Source organism: Dendrobates tinctorius, unplaced genomic scaffold (assembly GCF_039654945.1).
Source record: "Dendrobates tinctorius isolate UK_male_01 unplaced genomic scaffold, ASM3965494v1 ptg000232l, whole genome shotgun sequence".
Classification (NCBI taxonomy): domain Eukaryota; kingdom Metazoa; phylum Chordata; class Amphibia; order Anura; family Dendrobatidae; genus Dendrobates; species Dendrobates tinctorius.
Window position 1 is genome coordinate 5,755,672 of NW_027361899.1, and position 16,279 is coordinate 5,771,950.

Consider the following 16,279-nt stretch of genomic DNA (forward strand, 5'->3'; position numbering starts at 1 on the left):
GCATTCTATGTGTCTATATCTATTCTTTGGTTTCTGTTAGAAACCCTGTCATAGGGCTCCATTTTATGTCCATTTTGCAAGCCTGCGAGAAAATCTCGCCATACGGATGCTGACATGCGCAAAATACGCGACCACACCTTGCTTACGGATGACCTACAGAGCACTATTTAGGGGTAATTCATCCGTATTACGCCTGTAATCTACGGACCGTATTTTGCGCAGGTTAGTGTGACCCCGGCCTAAAAGTAACCACGTGATATCCTATGTATGTGTGATATATGTGGGGGTGCAGTCACTGAGTTACAAGCATCAGCTGGATGGCTGCATTTAGAAAATAACCCTTTACGTTGGAGAGTGTGAATGCCTTTGGGAAAAATAGTGGATAGGAGAGGTAGAGCCCTCAGAGGAGTTGAGGGTAAGACTCTGCTTGGGCGCAAGGGGGAAAACTCTTATCCTGTAGCCTGCAAATACCTCCCTAGCAGAAGTAACATACATGTGAGTAAGCAAGACTCTATAAAAAGAAAGTCCTCATCTATTCTAGAGGAGGCTTTAGGTGTGAGAAGACACTCACAAAGGTGCGGTTTTAGAAAGGTTAAGTGTAGTAGGCTTAAAGCAGATGTGCCAGTGAGTTTCCATCTAAAGTGAAAGTTCCACCAAGACCAGGAGGACTACTTATGGTCTCTTTGAGAAGAGGAAGAGTTTCAAAGAGAGCAAAACCTCTGAGTTTGCCTAAATGGCTGTTAGTATGTACTGTTTTTGGAAAGAAGTGCACTGTTTCACCCTGTGGCAACGATTATTATACAGGAGCTTCTCACAAAATTAGAATATCATCAAAAAGTGAATTTATTTCAGTTCTTCAATACAAAAAGTGACTCTCCTCTATTCTATAGAGTCACTACACACAGTGATCTATGTCACAGGTTTATTTCTGGTATGTCGATGATTATGGCTTACAGCCAATGAGAACCCAAAAGTCATTATCTCAGTAAATTAGAATACTTCATAACACCAGCTTGAAAAATGATGTCGGAGGTAGAAGCCCAGAAAGCAGGGGATAGCCAAATCTATTAGGGGAAATTATGTAGTGGAGGTGGGTCTTAGAAGGCTCTCTACCCTGCCCAATTGAACAAGACCCCTGAAAGTGGCACCAACAATGCTAGTCTGAAAATTGTGCCAGAAACAGCAACGCATAGAAGGCCCCACACACCCTGGTGGGAGAAGTGTTCAGGCCTTCTGTAATAAGCTGAAAGGGAAGGAGTTGTTGACTAAGGAGAAATAATGAGGGGATCATCAATATATGAGATGCCTCCTGTGCAGTTTATTAAAAAGGAAATGAACAGACTGTTGTTACTCACTGGTCCAGCGCGGAGTCTGCCAGTGTAGACAGAATGCCCCGCTCAGAGCTCATTGATTGGCTGCTGCATGGTCACGTCGTCAGCGCTGCAGTCAGTACTTGACATTGGGAACAGCAGTAGACTCGGCAATGGGACCGGAACAGTGAATAAAGTGTAGTCTGGACTGATGACTTGCAATATTGTGGCCCGCAGAGTGATACAGTACTGTTGGGTGCACGATGTCTCTTTCCTAGGATGATGGGAAGGAGGTCGGCTCATTTGCGAAACCCAATAAAAAGAAAATGGAAGAAAAAAAAGAAAAAATATGCAGTATGCCTGATGCCGGTCACATCTGCCTTCTATGGACACTAGGGTAAAACTAATGGATAGGGGATAACTTGTCCCTTTTTTCGGGGAGGAGGTAGGGGGGGGATAACCCTTTAGCAAGAAAACAACTTCTTAATATTAACAAAATATTGGTTCACAGATCCATTTTCTTTCTTTAGGAGTGAAAATAACCATTGAGGGAGCAGTGACTCTCGATACCATTCAATCCATCAACTTTGCTACCCTGCAGTCCTTTGAGGGTGTAAGAGCAACCGTGTCGGATAAAGCAATGATCGCCAGATGTGAAGGGGCGCTGATGGTGTGGCTCAGCCAGATTCAGAAGGTAATGTCCAGACATGCAGCTACTCGTGGAAAGTGCAAGGAGCGTTTCATTTAGATTATGCTTGTATTCTGCCAGTGGTAGATACTGACTATATAGACCAATTAAGAAACATATTTTTTGATTATTTATTGAGAATTATATGTGTGCAATCCTAAACGTTATGAGATTCTTGCCTATTGGCAAGTTTGTAAGAGCTGTAGAGCTTGTTCCAGTGAAGCTGTATATACCTGAATGTCCGGCAATTCACAGTAGACTAAAGCAATAAGGCTGCTCTATCAATACATTAAGGAGAGCTATATCAATAGCTAATCAGAAAACAAGACTTTGATATGTGCACACATGCAACATCTAAAGATAAAAGGACAACCATAGTCGACTTGTGGTTTCCTCACCCTACATCATTAATTGTAGACAACCAGACCTCATAAAAGGGCATATTCCCATATTGAAACCAACTTTGGTCAAAATACTGAGATTAAATGTGTTGCGAGATGAGGTGTATCTCTTAGCGCCATACTATCAAATAGATTTCTTTATCGCCTTATTGGGGGACACAGATGACCATGGGTGTATGCTGCTGCTGCTAGGAGGCTGACACTATGCAAAACAAGAAACTTAGCTCCTCCCCGGCAGTATACACCCACCGACAGGCACCAAGCACCTCATTTTGTGCTTAGTGTCTGTAGGAGGCGGACCGGGATCTCCCCAGATCCGCATTTAATCCTTTTCTTTTCAGGTTTTAGTTGTGTTTTTTAATGATTTCCCCTTTCTTTTCCAGATACAGCATCAGGAAACGGGATGTGTGTTCATCCTGCTTTTCCTATTAATGCGGCTGAGCGAGCAATGTGGTATTGCCCACATCGCAACTCTCAGGCCCGCAGGCAGGACCTTTCCCTATCACCTTCGGGTGCTAGGGTCCATGGATAGGTGTCCGGTCCTTGCCGATTGCCCTCCTCATCCCTCTCCCAGGACAGGGCTGAGAGGAAGACGGCGGTCGCCAGCGGTGACGTTTCCCCTGACACGGGGATTGGAGCCGTCTTCTGCACCATACGGCTGGTGCGGGTACTGAGGATCGCCTCTCCCAGCGGCCTGCGCTCTATCGTGGGCCCCTGTGGTCAGCCTTTTCAGGGACATCAGGTAAGCTTGTCTGAATGTTCCCTGCAGCCCTGCGCTCACAGACCAATCAAGGACCAGATTCAGCAATCACGTACAGCAGAGTACCTCTCCTCCTGTTTGAATTCCCCGCTCTTTTGACCCAGCGCTCTGACAGGCGCGCGTCCCTCCTGTTGCGGGGGGGGGGGCGCTCCTGGTCCTCAGTATTCAGCCCACAGGGAGCCCGGGCGCGCCGTCGCTAGTGAAAGCTGAGGGAGCGCTTTCACTTTGATTTTCAAAAGCGGTCCTCCCTCTCCCTGCGCGCGCTTTCTTCGCGTGCTTCTACAGCCTATCTCAGGGCTGCTTTCATTTCAGCCCTGTCAGTGTCTTTAACCGCCCCCCTCCCCACTGGGGTCTCAGCCAATCGCACGGTGCGGTGGCTTAGCTCCGCCCACCGCCAGCGTTCCTTCCTGAATTGCCGAGCTTCTTCCTCCTTCTCTCCGGACCTTGCCTAGGGGACACATCGCTAGTTTCTTCTGAACCTCGGTAGGCTAGACACTGACTATCCCTGATGCCTAACTTAGCTTCCCCCCCCGCAGTTTTTCTTCAGGTAGTGTTTTCTACCACTGAGACTTATGCCCAACCCTGCAAGGGCCTTCTGCTCCAGACCCACCGCTACTCACTACGCCTGCGCGCGCTGTAAAAAGAAGTGGGCTTCGCGTCAGTCGTCTCCCCTCTGCCCGACCTGCAGCCCTTCCACCATATCTGCCCCTCAGGAGCACTCCGAACCCCGGGCGGAGACCACCCCACCCCCTGAGTGGGCCGTGGCGATGTCTCAGTCAGTTTCTGAGCTGACAAAGGTGTCTCAATCGCTGGTCCAGGTCTTAGAGCGGTTATCTCAGTTATCTGCAGTCACCTGTGCACCGACCGCCTCGCATAGTGAGTCGACAGCACCAGACCGTGGCCCTCAGACGGACAGACCAGGTAGGGGCTCTAGGAAGCGGGTCCTGTCTGGCTCTTCTTCCGGTTCGCAGGGTCCCTCCGCTTCTCTCAGGCTACGCTCCTCGTCTCCCTCATCGGCAGACGATCCTGGGTCAGACGAGGATTCACAATCTGGATCAGACTCAGAGGCGGACGACATAGCTAGAACTCGGGAGATGGTAGCTAGTCTCATATCGGCTATATACCAAACACTCAAGATAAAGGAGGATAAGGCCCCCCCTCAGGAATGATCTGTTTCCCTTAAGAAGGCGAGGCCTCCATCTCGAACCTTTCCTAATAAGGATTTCGATACTTCCTTAGCCAATCACTGGCAACATCCTGAGAAACGTTTCTCAGGCCGCAAGTACTTAGATGTACTTTATCCCTTCGATGCGGATCTAGTCATGAAATGGACCAAAGCTCCCGAGGTAGATCCACCAGTTTCTCGTATTTCCTCTAAGACGGTTCTTTCCCTTCCGGACGGAGCTTCTCTTAAGGACCCTTCAGACAGGCAAATAGAGTCGTTGGCTAAGTCTATCTTTGAGGCATCCGGTGCATCCCCCTGCCCTATCTTCGCATCCGCTAGGGGTGGCGAAAACCATTTTGGCTTGGGCGAAAATTCTGCGCAGGGGCATTTCAGCGGCAGCTCCTCAGGACGAGCTGGCAGATTTAGCAGACCAAATTAATCACGCAGGCAAGTACCTTCTGGCTGCCTCCTTGGACGCGGCAGGGTGCTTAGCTAGAGCTAACAGCAACATTGTGGCCGTACGCCGCATTCTTTGGTTGAAGTCTTGGAATGCGGATACCACCTCAAATAAGTCGCTCACCAACCTGGCATTTCACGGCACTAGGCTCTTTGGCGCCAAGCTGGATCAGATAATCTCGGATGCCACTGGTGGAAAGAGCACTTCCCTTCCCCAGTCCCGCCCTAAGAGGTTCTTTAACAAGAAGGTTTCTCGGCCTTTTAGGTCCTTTCGCCCCTTCTCTCCCACAGACGGTTCATCCCAGCAGGACCGGAACACTGCTTCCAATGACCGGAGAAAGCCATCGTATAAGCCGGCCCCTCGCTGGAGATACAGGGGTCAGCCTTCCAGGTCCTCAGGCTCTCGATCCGGAAGGTTTTCATCTAAGTGACGGGTCACCCCCACCTGGAAAGCTTTCCAGGGTGGGAGGCAGACTTTCCTTTTTCAAGGACGCGTGGCTATCCGTTGTCGACGACGCTTGGGTCAGGGAAATCATCACATCCGGATACAAAATCGAGTTTTCTTCCCTCCCAAACAGACGTTTCTGTCTGTCTCGAACCCCAAAACAGCGATCACAGGTTCCAGGGTTCCTTCAGGCCGTCTCCTCTCTCCTTTCCGCCGGGGTCATCGTTCCAGTTCCTACAAACGAGCGGTTTTTAGGGTTCTACTCGAATCTCTTTGTAGTCCCGAAAAAGGACGGCTCCCTTCGCCCAATTTTGGACCTCAAGCTGCTCAATCGCCACGTGAAGATCCGCCACTTCAAGATGGAGTCTCTGCGTTCGGTAATAGCCTCGATGGAGCCCGGAGAGTTTCTCTGCTCGGTGGACATACAGGATGCCTACCTCCACATCCCCATTTCTTGGCGGCATCAGAGATACCTCCGCTTTGCGATTCAGAACAATCATTATCAGTTTGCGGCCCTTCCCTTCGGCCTAGCCTCCGCCCCTCGTGTCTTCACGAAGGTGATGGCAACAGTCATGGCCATCCTTCGATCCAGAGGGATTCTTATCATCCCTTACCTGGTCGATCTCCTGATCAAGGGCTTGTCCCGCCAAGACTGTCTTCACAGTCTTCACATAACCTTGGATGCCCTCAGACGCCTGGGATGGATAGTCAACAAGGACAAGTCCACTCTGTGCCCTACCCAGCGTCTGACCTTTTTGGGCATGGAGTTCGATACGAATCTAGCCCGAGTGTTCCTACCGAGGGACAAGTTTTCAACCCTTCGCAAGGGGATCCAGTCCCTTCGGCGTTCGAGGATCATGTCCCTTCGGTCCTGCATGAGAGTCCTGGGGAAGATGGTAGCCTCTATGGAAGCAGTGCCATTTGCACAATTCCACACTCTCGCCCTCTCCAACTGTTCCTCCTGTCAGTCTGGGACAAGACCTCGTTTTTTCTGGATCGCCCCATTCTTCTTCCGCTCAGAGTCAAACAATCGCTGACTTGGTGGACGTTGTCGGCGTCAGTTCTCCGAGGAAGATCCTTTCTCCCGCCTCGGTGGCAGGTCATCACCACCGATGCTAGTCTCCTAGGATGGAGGGCGGTCTACTATCAGAGAACGGCCCAAGGGCGTTGGAACCCCCAGGAGACTCTTCTGCCCATCAACCTTCTGGAGATCAGGGCAATCTTCCTCGCTCTCCTTCGTTGGCAGCATCTTCTCGTAGGCAAACCGGTCCGCATTCAGTCGGACAACGCCACGGCCGTGGCATACATAAACCACCAGGGCGGTACTTGCAGCAGGCAGGTGATGTCAGAAGTGGCAAGGATTCTCCGCTGGGCAGAGCGTCATGTGCCGGCAATTTCCGCCGTTCACATTCCAGGGGTGGAAAACTGGGCAGCCGACTTCTTGAGTCGCCAAGGTCTAGCGACAGGCGAATGGTCCCTTCATCCCACAGTCTTCAGTCAGATATGCCAGCGCTGGGGCACCCTGGACATCGATCTCATGGCCTCTCGGATGAACAACAAGGTTCCTCACTTTGTAGCCAGGTCCAGGGATCCATTAGCCGTCGGTTACGACGCCCTAGTAATTCCGTGGTCCCAGTTCCACCTACCTTACCTGTTTCCTCCACTTGCCCTGATCCCAAGAGTGGTCAAAAAGATAAAGTCAGAGGGCATCCCGGTCATCTTAGTGGCTCCAGACTGGCCGAGACGCCCTTGGTACGCGGAGCTGGTGAACATGCTCACGGACGTCCCCTGGAGGCTTCCAGACCGTCCAGATCTTCTCTCGCAAGGCCCCCTTTACCACCAGAGTTCTCAGTCTCTGAGTTTAACGGCATGGCCGTTGAGGCCGCGATTCTGAAGGAATCGGGGTTTTCCAACCGGGTCATTCAGACCTTGATTAAGGCTCGGAAGCCGGCTTCCTCCCGCATTTACCATAGGTACTGGAAGGCCTTTTTTCGTTGGTGTGACGAAAACGATGTTTTTCCACTATCAATCTCAATTCCTCCCATTCTTGGTTTTCTCCAATCCGGCTTGGATGTGGGCCTATCCCTCAGTACTCTCAAAGGCCAGGTATCTGCCCTAGCAATCCTCTTCCAGACGGATCTAGCTACCGCAAGTGAAGACTTTTCTCCAAGGAGTCGCCCATGCGGCTCCTCCTCATCGTTCTCCGATAGATCCATGGGATCTCAATCTTGTTCTTGGCGCTCTCCAGAAGGCGCCGTTCGAGCCGATTCAGGATATCCCTCTGTCTTTTCTTTCATGGAAGGTGGCTTTTCTAATCGCCATTACATCCATCAGGAGAGTTTCTGAGCTGGCGGCCTTATCCTGTCGTTCTCCTTACCTTATCCTCCACCAAGATAAGGTTGTTCTCAGGCCAGTTCCTTCTTTCCTTCCGAAAGTGGTATCCCGCTTTCACATTAACGAAGATATCGTCCTTCCATCGTTTTGTCCTGCGCCTGCTCATCCTCTGGAAAAGTCGCTCCACAACCTGGATGTAGTGAGAGCCTTGCGTGTTTACCTTGCCAGGACCGCTTCCTTTCGCCAATCTGATTCCTTGCTGGTCATTTCTGAGGGTCGCCGGAAAGGTCTTCCGGCTTCCAAATCCACAATTGCTCGTTGGATTCGGTCTACCATCCTGGAAGCCTACCGTCTTCAGGAGAAACGGCCCCCTCCGGGGGTGAAAGCCCACTCCACCCGGGCTGTAGGGGCTTCTTGTGCTGTGCGGCACCAGGCTTCGGCCTTACAACTCTGCAGGGCTGCGACCTAGTCATCTTTGCGAGGTTCTACAGGGTTCATACCCAGGCCTCCTCTGATGCAGGTCTTGGTAGGAAGGTTCTGCAGGCGGCGGTGGCGCATCGACCGACCTAAGCCCTTCCTTATTTCGTTCCTTTATTGCTGTTCCCACCCTCGGGACTGCTTTGGAACGTCCCATGGTCATCTGTGTCCCCCAATAAGGCGATAAAGAAAGAGGGATTTTGGGTTCTTACCGTAAAATCTCTTTCTTGGAGCCTTCATTCGGGGACACAGCACCCTCCCTGTTTAAGTAGTACCCTGTTGGGTCTGAGAGTCCCTTGTTGAGTTGGTACATACAGTGGGGAAAAAAAGTATTTAGTCAGTCAGCAATAGTGCAAGTTCCACCACTTAAAAAGATGAGAGGCGTCTGTAATTTACATCATAGGTAGACCTCAACTATGGGAGACAAACTGAGAAAAAAAAATCCAGAAAATCACATTGTCTGTTTTTTTTTCATTTTATTTGCATATTATGGTGGAAAATAAGTATTTGGTCAGAAACAAAATTTCATCTCAATACTTTGTGATATATCCTTTGTTGGCAATGACAGAGGTCAAACGTTTTCTGTAAGTCTTCACAAGGTTGCCACACACTGTTGTTGGTATGTTGGCCCATTCCTCCATGCAGATCTCCTCTAGAGAGTGATGTTTTTGGCTTTTCGCTTGGCAACACGGACTTTCAACTCCCTCCAAAGGTTTTCTATAGGGTTGAGATCTGGAGACTGGCTAGGCCACTCCAGGACATTGAAATGCTTCTTACGAAGCCACTCCTTCATTGCCCTGGCGGTGTGCTTTGGATCATTGTCATGTTGAAAGACCCAGCCACGTTTTATCTTCAATGCCCTTGCTGATGGAAGGAGGTTTGCACTCAAAATCTCACGATACATGGCCCCATTCATTCTTTCATGTACCCGGATCAGTCGTCCTGGCCCCTTTGCAGAGAAACAGCCCCAAAGCATGATGTTTCCACCACCATGCTTTACAGTAGGTATGGTGTTTGATGGATGCAACTCAGTATTCTTTTTCCTCCAAACACGACAAGTTGTGTTTCTACCAAACAGTTCCAGTTTGGTTTCATCAGACCATAGGACATTCTCCCAAAACTCCTCTGGATCATCCAAATGCTCTCTAGCAAACTTCAGACGGGACCGGACATGTACAGGCTTAAGCAGTGGGACACGTCTGGCACTGCAGGATCTGAGTCCATGGTGGCGTAGTGTTACTTATGGTAGGCCTTGTTACATTGGTCCCAGCTCTCTGCAGGTCATTCACTAGGTCCCCCCGCGTGGTTCTGGGATTTTTGCTCACCGTTCTTGTGATCATTCTGACCCCACGGGGTGGGATTTTGCGTGGAGCACCAGATCGAGGGAGATTATCAGTGGTCTTGTATGTCTTCCATTTTCTAATTATTGCTCCCACAGTTGATTTCTTCACTCCAAGCTGGTTGGCTATTGCAGATTCAGTCTTCCCAGCCTGGTGCAGGGCTACAATGTTGTTTCTGGTGTCCTTTGACAGCTCTTTGGTCTTCACCAGAGTGGAGTTTGGAGTCAGACTGTTTGAGGGTGTGCACAGGTGTCTTTTTATACTGATAACAAGTTTAAACAGGTGCCATTACTACAGGTAATGAGTGGAGAAAAGAGGAGACTCTTAAAGAAGAAGTTACAGGTCTGTGAGAGCCAGAAATCTTGATTGCTTGTTTCTGACCAAATACTTATTTTCCACCATAATATGCAAATAAAATGAAAAAAAAACAGACAATGTGATTTTCTGGATTTTTTTTTCTCAGTTTGTCTCCCATAGTTGAGGTCTACCTATGATGTAAATTACAGACGCCTCTCATCTTTTTAAGTGGTGGAACTTGCACTATTGCTGACTGACTAAATACTTTTTTTCCCCACTGTATGTTTATGGTTTTGGTTGCTTCTCCTACTGCTTTTTTCACCAACTGAGGTGCTTGGTGCCTGTCGGTGGGTGTATACTGCCGGGGAGGAGCTAAGTTTCTTGTTTTGCATAGTGTCAGCCTCCTAGCAGCAGCAGCATACACCCATGGTCATCTGTGTCCCCCAATGAAGGCTCCAAGAAAGAGATTTTACGGTAAGAACCCAAAATCCCTCTTTTTTAACTTCATTGCACAAAAAGAAGTACCGTAAATGTACAGTATGTCAGTGCTGCGATCTGCAAATGTGAAGTGGTCTGCATCTCCAAGATCCTATCCCAATATGTAGTAGGTATAATACTAATAATATTAGCAAATACCTCCAATTAGAAATGTATAGTTTTTCTGATTAGCTTTATCCCTTTTCTAATGTGCAGGCATTGTAGGACTTTAGGTATCCATGCTTACGACCGCTAGCAACTAGCTAACTAATTGTCACTATATAAGTAGTAGGAACCATGGATACCTAAGGTACCGCAATGCCTGCATATCAGGAAAGAGACATAGCGAATCAGAAAAACTATGCTGCATTTCTAATTGGTGGTATTTGCTAATGTTATTAATATTATTACACCTACAACATATTGGGATAGGATCTTGGAGATGGAAATACCACATTAGGGCCCACCAGATACAGCAGATGCGGGCTTTGATACATAGCCACATCTGTGTCTAACAGCCGCTTTTAACCATTTAGATACTGCTGTCAGTTTTTTGTACCATGGGCAGTAGGCCAGATTGGCTTTATTATGCTTTACAACTTGCATGCCCCCCCCCCACTTTACCTCTGGACCCCGATGCAGTTGCACTCGTGTTATGTCCGCAGCCCCTGGTTTTAATTACCAGTCTTTTCTCTTTCATCTTGATAATTGCTTTTCAGCGGCATCTTCAGGCTGCGGTCACATGTAGCATCTCCACTGTGGACGTACATGAGATTTCTTAAAGTCTCCTGCACTGTAAACACACAACTCTGCTTTCCCACCATTGGAACATATGTGTAACTCAGCTACTGTTGTATCTTATACTACAACTAAATGCTCCTTGGTGACAATGGAACATGTCAGATTAAAGTGATGTTATCAGTCACAAGCATTTTTAAATGATGTAATAACGATTTAATTTTTATGCAGTACAGGGGGCTGGATTATCGGTTGCATTGGGCCATCTCTTTGTATTGTCATATGGGCTATGCCAGATGTCATATACATGAAGCCATCAATCGCTGAGAAGAGCCTAAGGGTATGTGCACACGGTGCGGATTTTGCTGCGGTTCCGCAGCGTTTCTGCACCTGCGGGTCCGCAGCAGATTCTGCTGCGTTGTACAGTACCTTTATTTCCTATGGAAATTAAAAAACGCTGTGCACATGCTGCTTGATTTTTCCGCGCGGTTTTGCTGCGGTTTACAATCCGCAGCATGTCAATTGTTTGGTGCAGAAACGCTGCAGTTTTACACCTCATCCATTATCCATTATGATGTGTAAAACCGCAGGCAAAACCGCAGGACTTTTGTCCTGCGGATTTACCTGCGGTTTTTTCTCCAGAATCCGCACACCAAAAAAACTACGTGTGCACATAGCCTCATACCTACTGCATGTCATATTTTATTTTTGCTGTATTTGTACAAAATCATACAGAAAAAAAAATTCCTGTTACCCCCATGTGCAATCAAAGGTAAAAGCCACAGTACAGGCCCCATTTGCTGGACTGGGAATCCTATTGCATGACACCTCAGTTAGATCATTCAGATATAACTAATTAGGAATGTTTAGGCTGTGTTCCCACAGGAACATTTAGCATGAACTGGCTAGATGCGCGTCACTAAACTCGCCCATCGGCACGCCATCACATTATCGCTGGGCACCGATGGGTTGCCATAATACCGGGGGGTTTGCCTGCCATTGTAAATCTCATATGAGCGCCGGCCATTGGGAAGAATTCATACAAGTAGATCATGATTTCTGCTGCACATAGCTGGGCTGATGTACAGGTGATCGAATGAAGACTTTTGAAGTCAGTAAAAAAAATAAAAAAGTTTTAAAAATATGAAGAAAAAAAGCACAAAAGTTTCAATCGCCCACCTTTTGCGCCATTCAAAATAAAATAAATTTTTAAAAATCATCAAAATTCTCATAATGAGTAATGAGAAAAAGATAATAATGGCAGAATTACTCCTTTTTTGGCCACCGCAACAATGCAATAACCGGCGATCAAAAATAAGCCCTCACCCAGCCCTAGGTAAATTGAAAAAATCTTTAAATCTTCAGCGTGTGCACAGGTCCAAACAGATACAGAAATGCTGCAGAAAATATGAACATCAAAAACTCACCAAAAGCTCAGCATGGGAACGTAGCCTTCAGGTTTTTTTTTCTTTTTTGAGCAGACATATTCTAAAATCCCCCTCAAAAAATACATTTAAAACTCTTCCTAATTATTTCCATGAGAATTCCATTCCTGAGAAGTTTGGTTCGTTTGTTTCATAAAGAGGTCTTGAAAAATGCTTAATGTAAAAAGAAAATATACTGTCACTTTTTTTAAGTAGATCTTGATGGAACCGCAACAAACTATGCTCTGTCTTTTCAAAAAACATTTCAGCAAAAAATTCTCCCAAAAAGAGCATTTCCTTAAGTGGTTTCTGCTTTTGAACACCTTGTTTGAACCTTATTGTTTTGCTTTTCTTTCTTCTTTCCTATTTACAGGTTATGTCTGAAAGTGAACAAATAAGAAAAGAAGCAGATGATTCAGGTCCTATAACTGAGCTGGACCACTGGATACGACTGTATGTAAGATTCAGCTTTATTATTGAGCAGGTGAAGGGAGACAACTTTAAAGCCATCATCACTGTGTTGGTTGTGGCAAAATCCAAACTAATAAAGGTAAGATATTAGGTCTACAGGAAGCTTTGGTTAGTGGTATTTAACTAGTTCAGGGCTAAGCCATTTTCTCCTGGTGATGGTCAGGCAGAGTTTAGTTTTTAGTATATGCGGATTCACAAGCTGTAACCTTTTTTTAGTTCAGTTACTCAAAAAATGTTAGTTTCTATTTGTTAGTGATTCATGGTGCTTCTTATTTATCCTCTATATGAAAAAGTGTACAAGTGTCTGTTTTCATGTTTTGTTGTGTTTTCTATCAGTACCGTGCACCAGTTTATATTTTGCTTCCCCTTTTGTTATGTTCATTATTATACAGTTCTGGCCAAAAGTATTGACACCCCTGCAATTCTGTCAGATAATACTCAGTTTCTTCCTGAAAATGATTGCAAACACAAATATTCTTTGGTATTATTATCTTCATTTAATTTGTCTTAAATGAAAAATCACAAAAGAGAATGAAGCAAAAAGCAAAACATTGATCATTTCACACAAAGCTCCAAAAATGGGCCAGACAAAAGTATTGGCACCCTCAGCCTAATACTTGGTTGCACAACGTTTAGCCAAAATAACTGCGACCAACCGCTTCCGGTAACCATCAATGGGTTTCTTACAATGCTCTGCTGGAATTTTAGGCCATTCTTCTTTGGCAAACTGCTCCAGGTCCCTGATATTAGATGGGTGCCTTCTCCAAACTGCCATTTTTAGATCTCTCCACAGGTGTTCTATGGGATTCAGGTCTGGACTCATTGCTGGCCACATTAGAAGTCTCCAGTGCTTTCTCTCAAACTATTTTCTAGTGCTTTTTGAAGTGTGTTTTGGGTCATTGTCCTGCTGGAAGACCCATGACCTCTGAGGGAGACCCAGCTTTCTCACACTGGGCCCTACATTATGCTGTAAAATTTGTTGGTAGTCTTCTGACTTCATAATGCCATGCACACGGTCAAGCAGTCCAGTGCCAGAGGCAGCAAAGCAACCCCAAAACATCAGGGAACCTCCGCCATGTTTGACTGTAGGGACCGTGTTTTTTTTCTTTGAATGCCTCTTTTTTTTCTCCTGTAAACTCTATGTTGATGCCTTTGCCCAAAAAGCTCTACTTTTGTCTCATCTGACCAGAGAACATTCTTCCAAAACGTTTTAGGCTTTTTCAGGTAAGTTTTGGCAAACTCCACCCTGGCTTTTTTATGTCTCGGGGTAAGAAGTGTGGTCTTCCTGGGTTTCCTACCATACAGTTCCTTTTCATTCCGACGCCGACGGATAGTACGGGTTGACACTGTTGTACCCTCGGACTGCAGGGCAGCTTGATCTTGTTTGGATGTTAGTCGAGGTTCTTTATCCAACATCCGCACAATCTTGCGTTGAAATCTCTTGTCCATTTTTCTTTTCCGTCCACATCTAGGGAGGTTAGCCACAGTGCCATGGGCTTTACACTTCTTGATGACACTGCGCACGGTAGACACAGGACCATTCAGGTCTTTGGAGATGGACTTGTAGCCTTGAGATTGCTCATGCTTCCTCACAATTTGGTTTCTCAAGTCCTCAGACAGTTCTTTGGTCTTCTTTCTTTTCTCCATGCTCAATGTGGTACACACAAGGACACAGGACAGAGGTTGAGTCAACTTTAGTCCATGTCAACTGGCTGCAAGTGTGATTTAGTTATTGCCAACACCTGTTAGGTGCCACAGGTAAGTTACAGGTGCTGTTAATTACACAAATTAGAGAAGCATCACATGATTTTTCGAACAGTGCCAATACTTTTGTCCACCCTCTTTTTTATGTTTGGTGTGGAATTATATCCAATTTGGCTTTAGGACAATTCTTTTTGTGTTTTTTCATTTAAGACAAATTAAATGAAGATAATAATAACAAAGAATTTGTGTTTGCAATCATTTTCAGGAAGAAACTGAGTATTATCTGACAGAATTGCAGGGGTGTCAATACTTTTGGCAACAACTGTATATGGCGTGAACAGTTTTGGTCACTTAGGCGCTAGCTGTTGTGATTTTCCTTTCCTTTCTTGTTCCTTTTCCTTTTATTTTCTTTGGGATCGGGGATAGTGATATATATTTTTCTTCCTTCCACCCACTACCCAGCACCGAGTGGTCATCAGATCACATGGACGTTAATATTAGAGACAGACATGTTTCTTTGATTGTATTCAAAGTGTGTTGGCTTCGCCTTGTGGGCTATGCCCTCTCCTCTAACGTGAGACAGCTCAGATTTGTGTCAAAATCAGTAAAAGACGAACCCATAATTTAGGAAGCAACATGACCTATAACCAGGGGAAGGGAACACATAGGCCACAGGCAACTAGAACAGCTCCAGGAACAGGAGAACCAGGAATAGTGTGAGAACCATGTGCCCCAATGTAATCAACTGGAAATGGATTTTATGGTATATACAAAAATCCCATTTTCTGGTTAATAGCAATGAGGGACAAAGAACTGATTAGTGGGAAAAAACAGGTGTCCCAGTGTTCGTAGGCGGCATCCATGACGTGTTGTTTATCTTTTTCATTTTTTTCCTGTTGTTCCCAGATGGTGCAGTTGTTTCAGCATGCCAAGTAGGACACATCATGTATTCTACAGTAGTATACCTCCCTGCGGACTTGTTTTACTTCCTTTCACCGTTTCCTCGATGGTGCTGCCTCAGCAGAGTGCCGGTGTCCCCACAATCATGAGAGGCCACTGAACAGGTGACGCTATGGATGTCTGGAGATGGAGTCATACTTCCTTATCCCTAGAGGCTTCCTAGGCCCATTGTTTTTTTAAGTTAGTGAAACATTATTCCTATCCCCCCCTTTATTTTTGAGTACCCTAGGCCGCCTGTCATAATTTTTTTTTTTTTGGGGGGGGGGTTGGGGGTGACCTATAATTGTCAGGGCCAGGCCTTCATATTTATTTCCCCAGGGCTCACTTTCTCTTTGGGTAATTATTTTTCCAGAGCTTACTCCTTTGTGGTGCTGATCCCTTTTTATACCGTGTTTTTTGCATCTCATTGGGGTTTTCCTATTTTTTTAGGGACCATCTGGTTACACATGGCCACTTCTGGCAGTCCCTGGCCTTTTTTTGTTCCAGGGCTTTCCTTTTGCCAGCAATGCTAAGGGTGCACTGCTGGTGGGAAGCCTGACTACTTGAATCTGTTTCTTTTCACAGTTAGTTCACTTCTTTCTTCTCGCCCTCTGGGTGGTCTGGTCCCCTCCTGACCACCAGGCCTCGTGGTATGTTAATCAGCGCTTTCTCACTTTTTATTTTGAGAAGACCTTTAGTGAAATTCAGTAATATCCACTCTATGGCCTCTGTCAATGTCTTCTTGAGGTGTAAGGTACTGCTGGCCGCTTTCTGCTAAGCAATAGGCATGATCAGTTACTTTTCTTTTTTTCCCCACCCTCCTAGAGCTGCTTTATGGCGTCCCACGGTACTG

At 46.5% G+C, this 16,279-nt stretch overlaps 1 protein-coding gene across 1 annotated transcript in view; it reads left to right on the plus strand.

Annotated features, from left to right (window-relative positions):
* The window catches only part of DNAH8 (dynein axonemal heavy chain 8), a 418,964-nt gene that overhangs the window by 40,096 nt on the left and 362,589 nt on the right, over nucleotides 1–16,279 (plus strand). Inside the window, exons 6-7 of the mRNA XM_073556422.1 lie at nucleotides 1,841–2,004; nucleotides 12,686–12,862. Coding sequence (XP_073412523.1) covers nucleotides 1,841–2,004; nucleotides 12,686–12,862 — 341 coding nt within the window. The remainder of the gene's footprint in view (nucleotides 1–1,840; nucleotides 2,005–12,685; nucleotides 12,863–16,279) is intronic.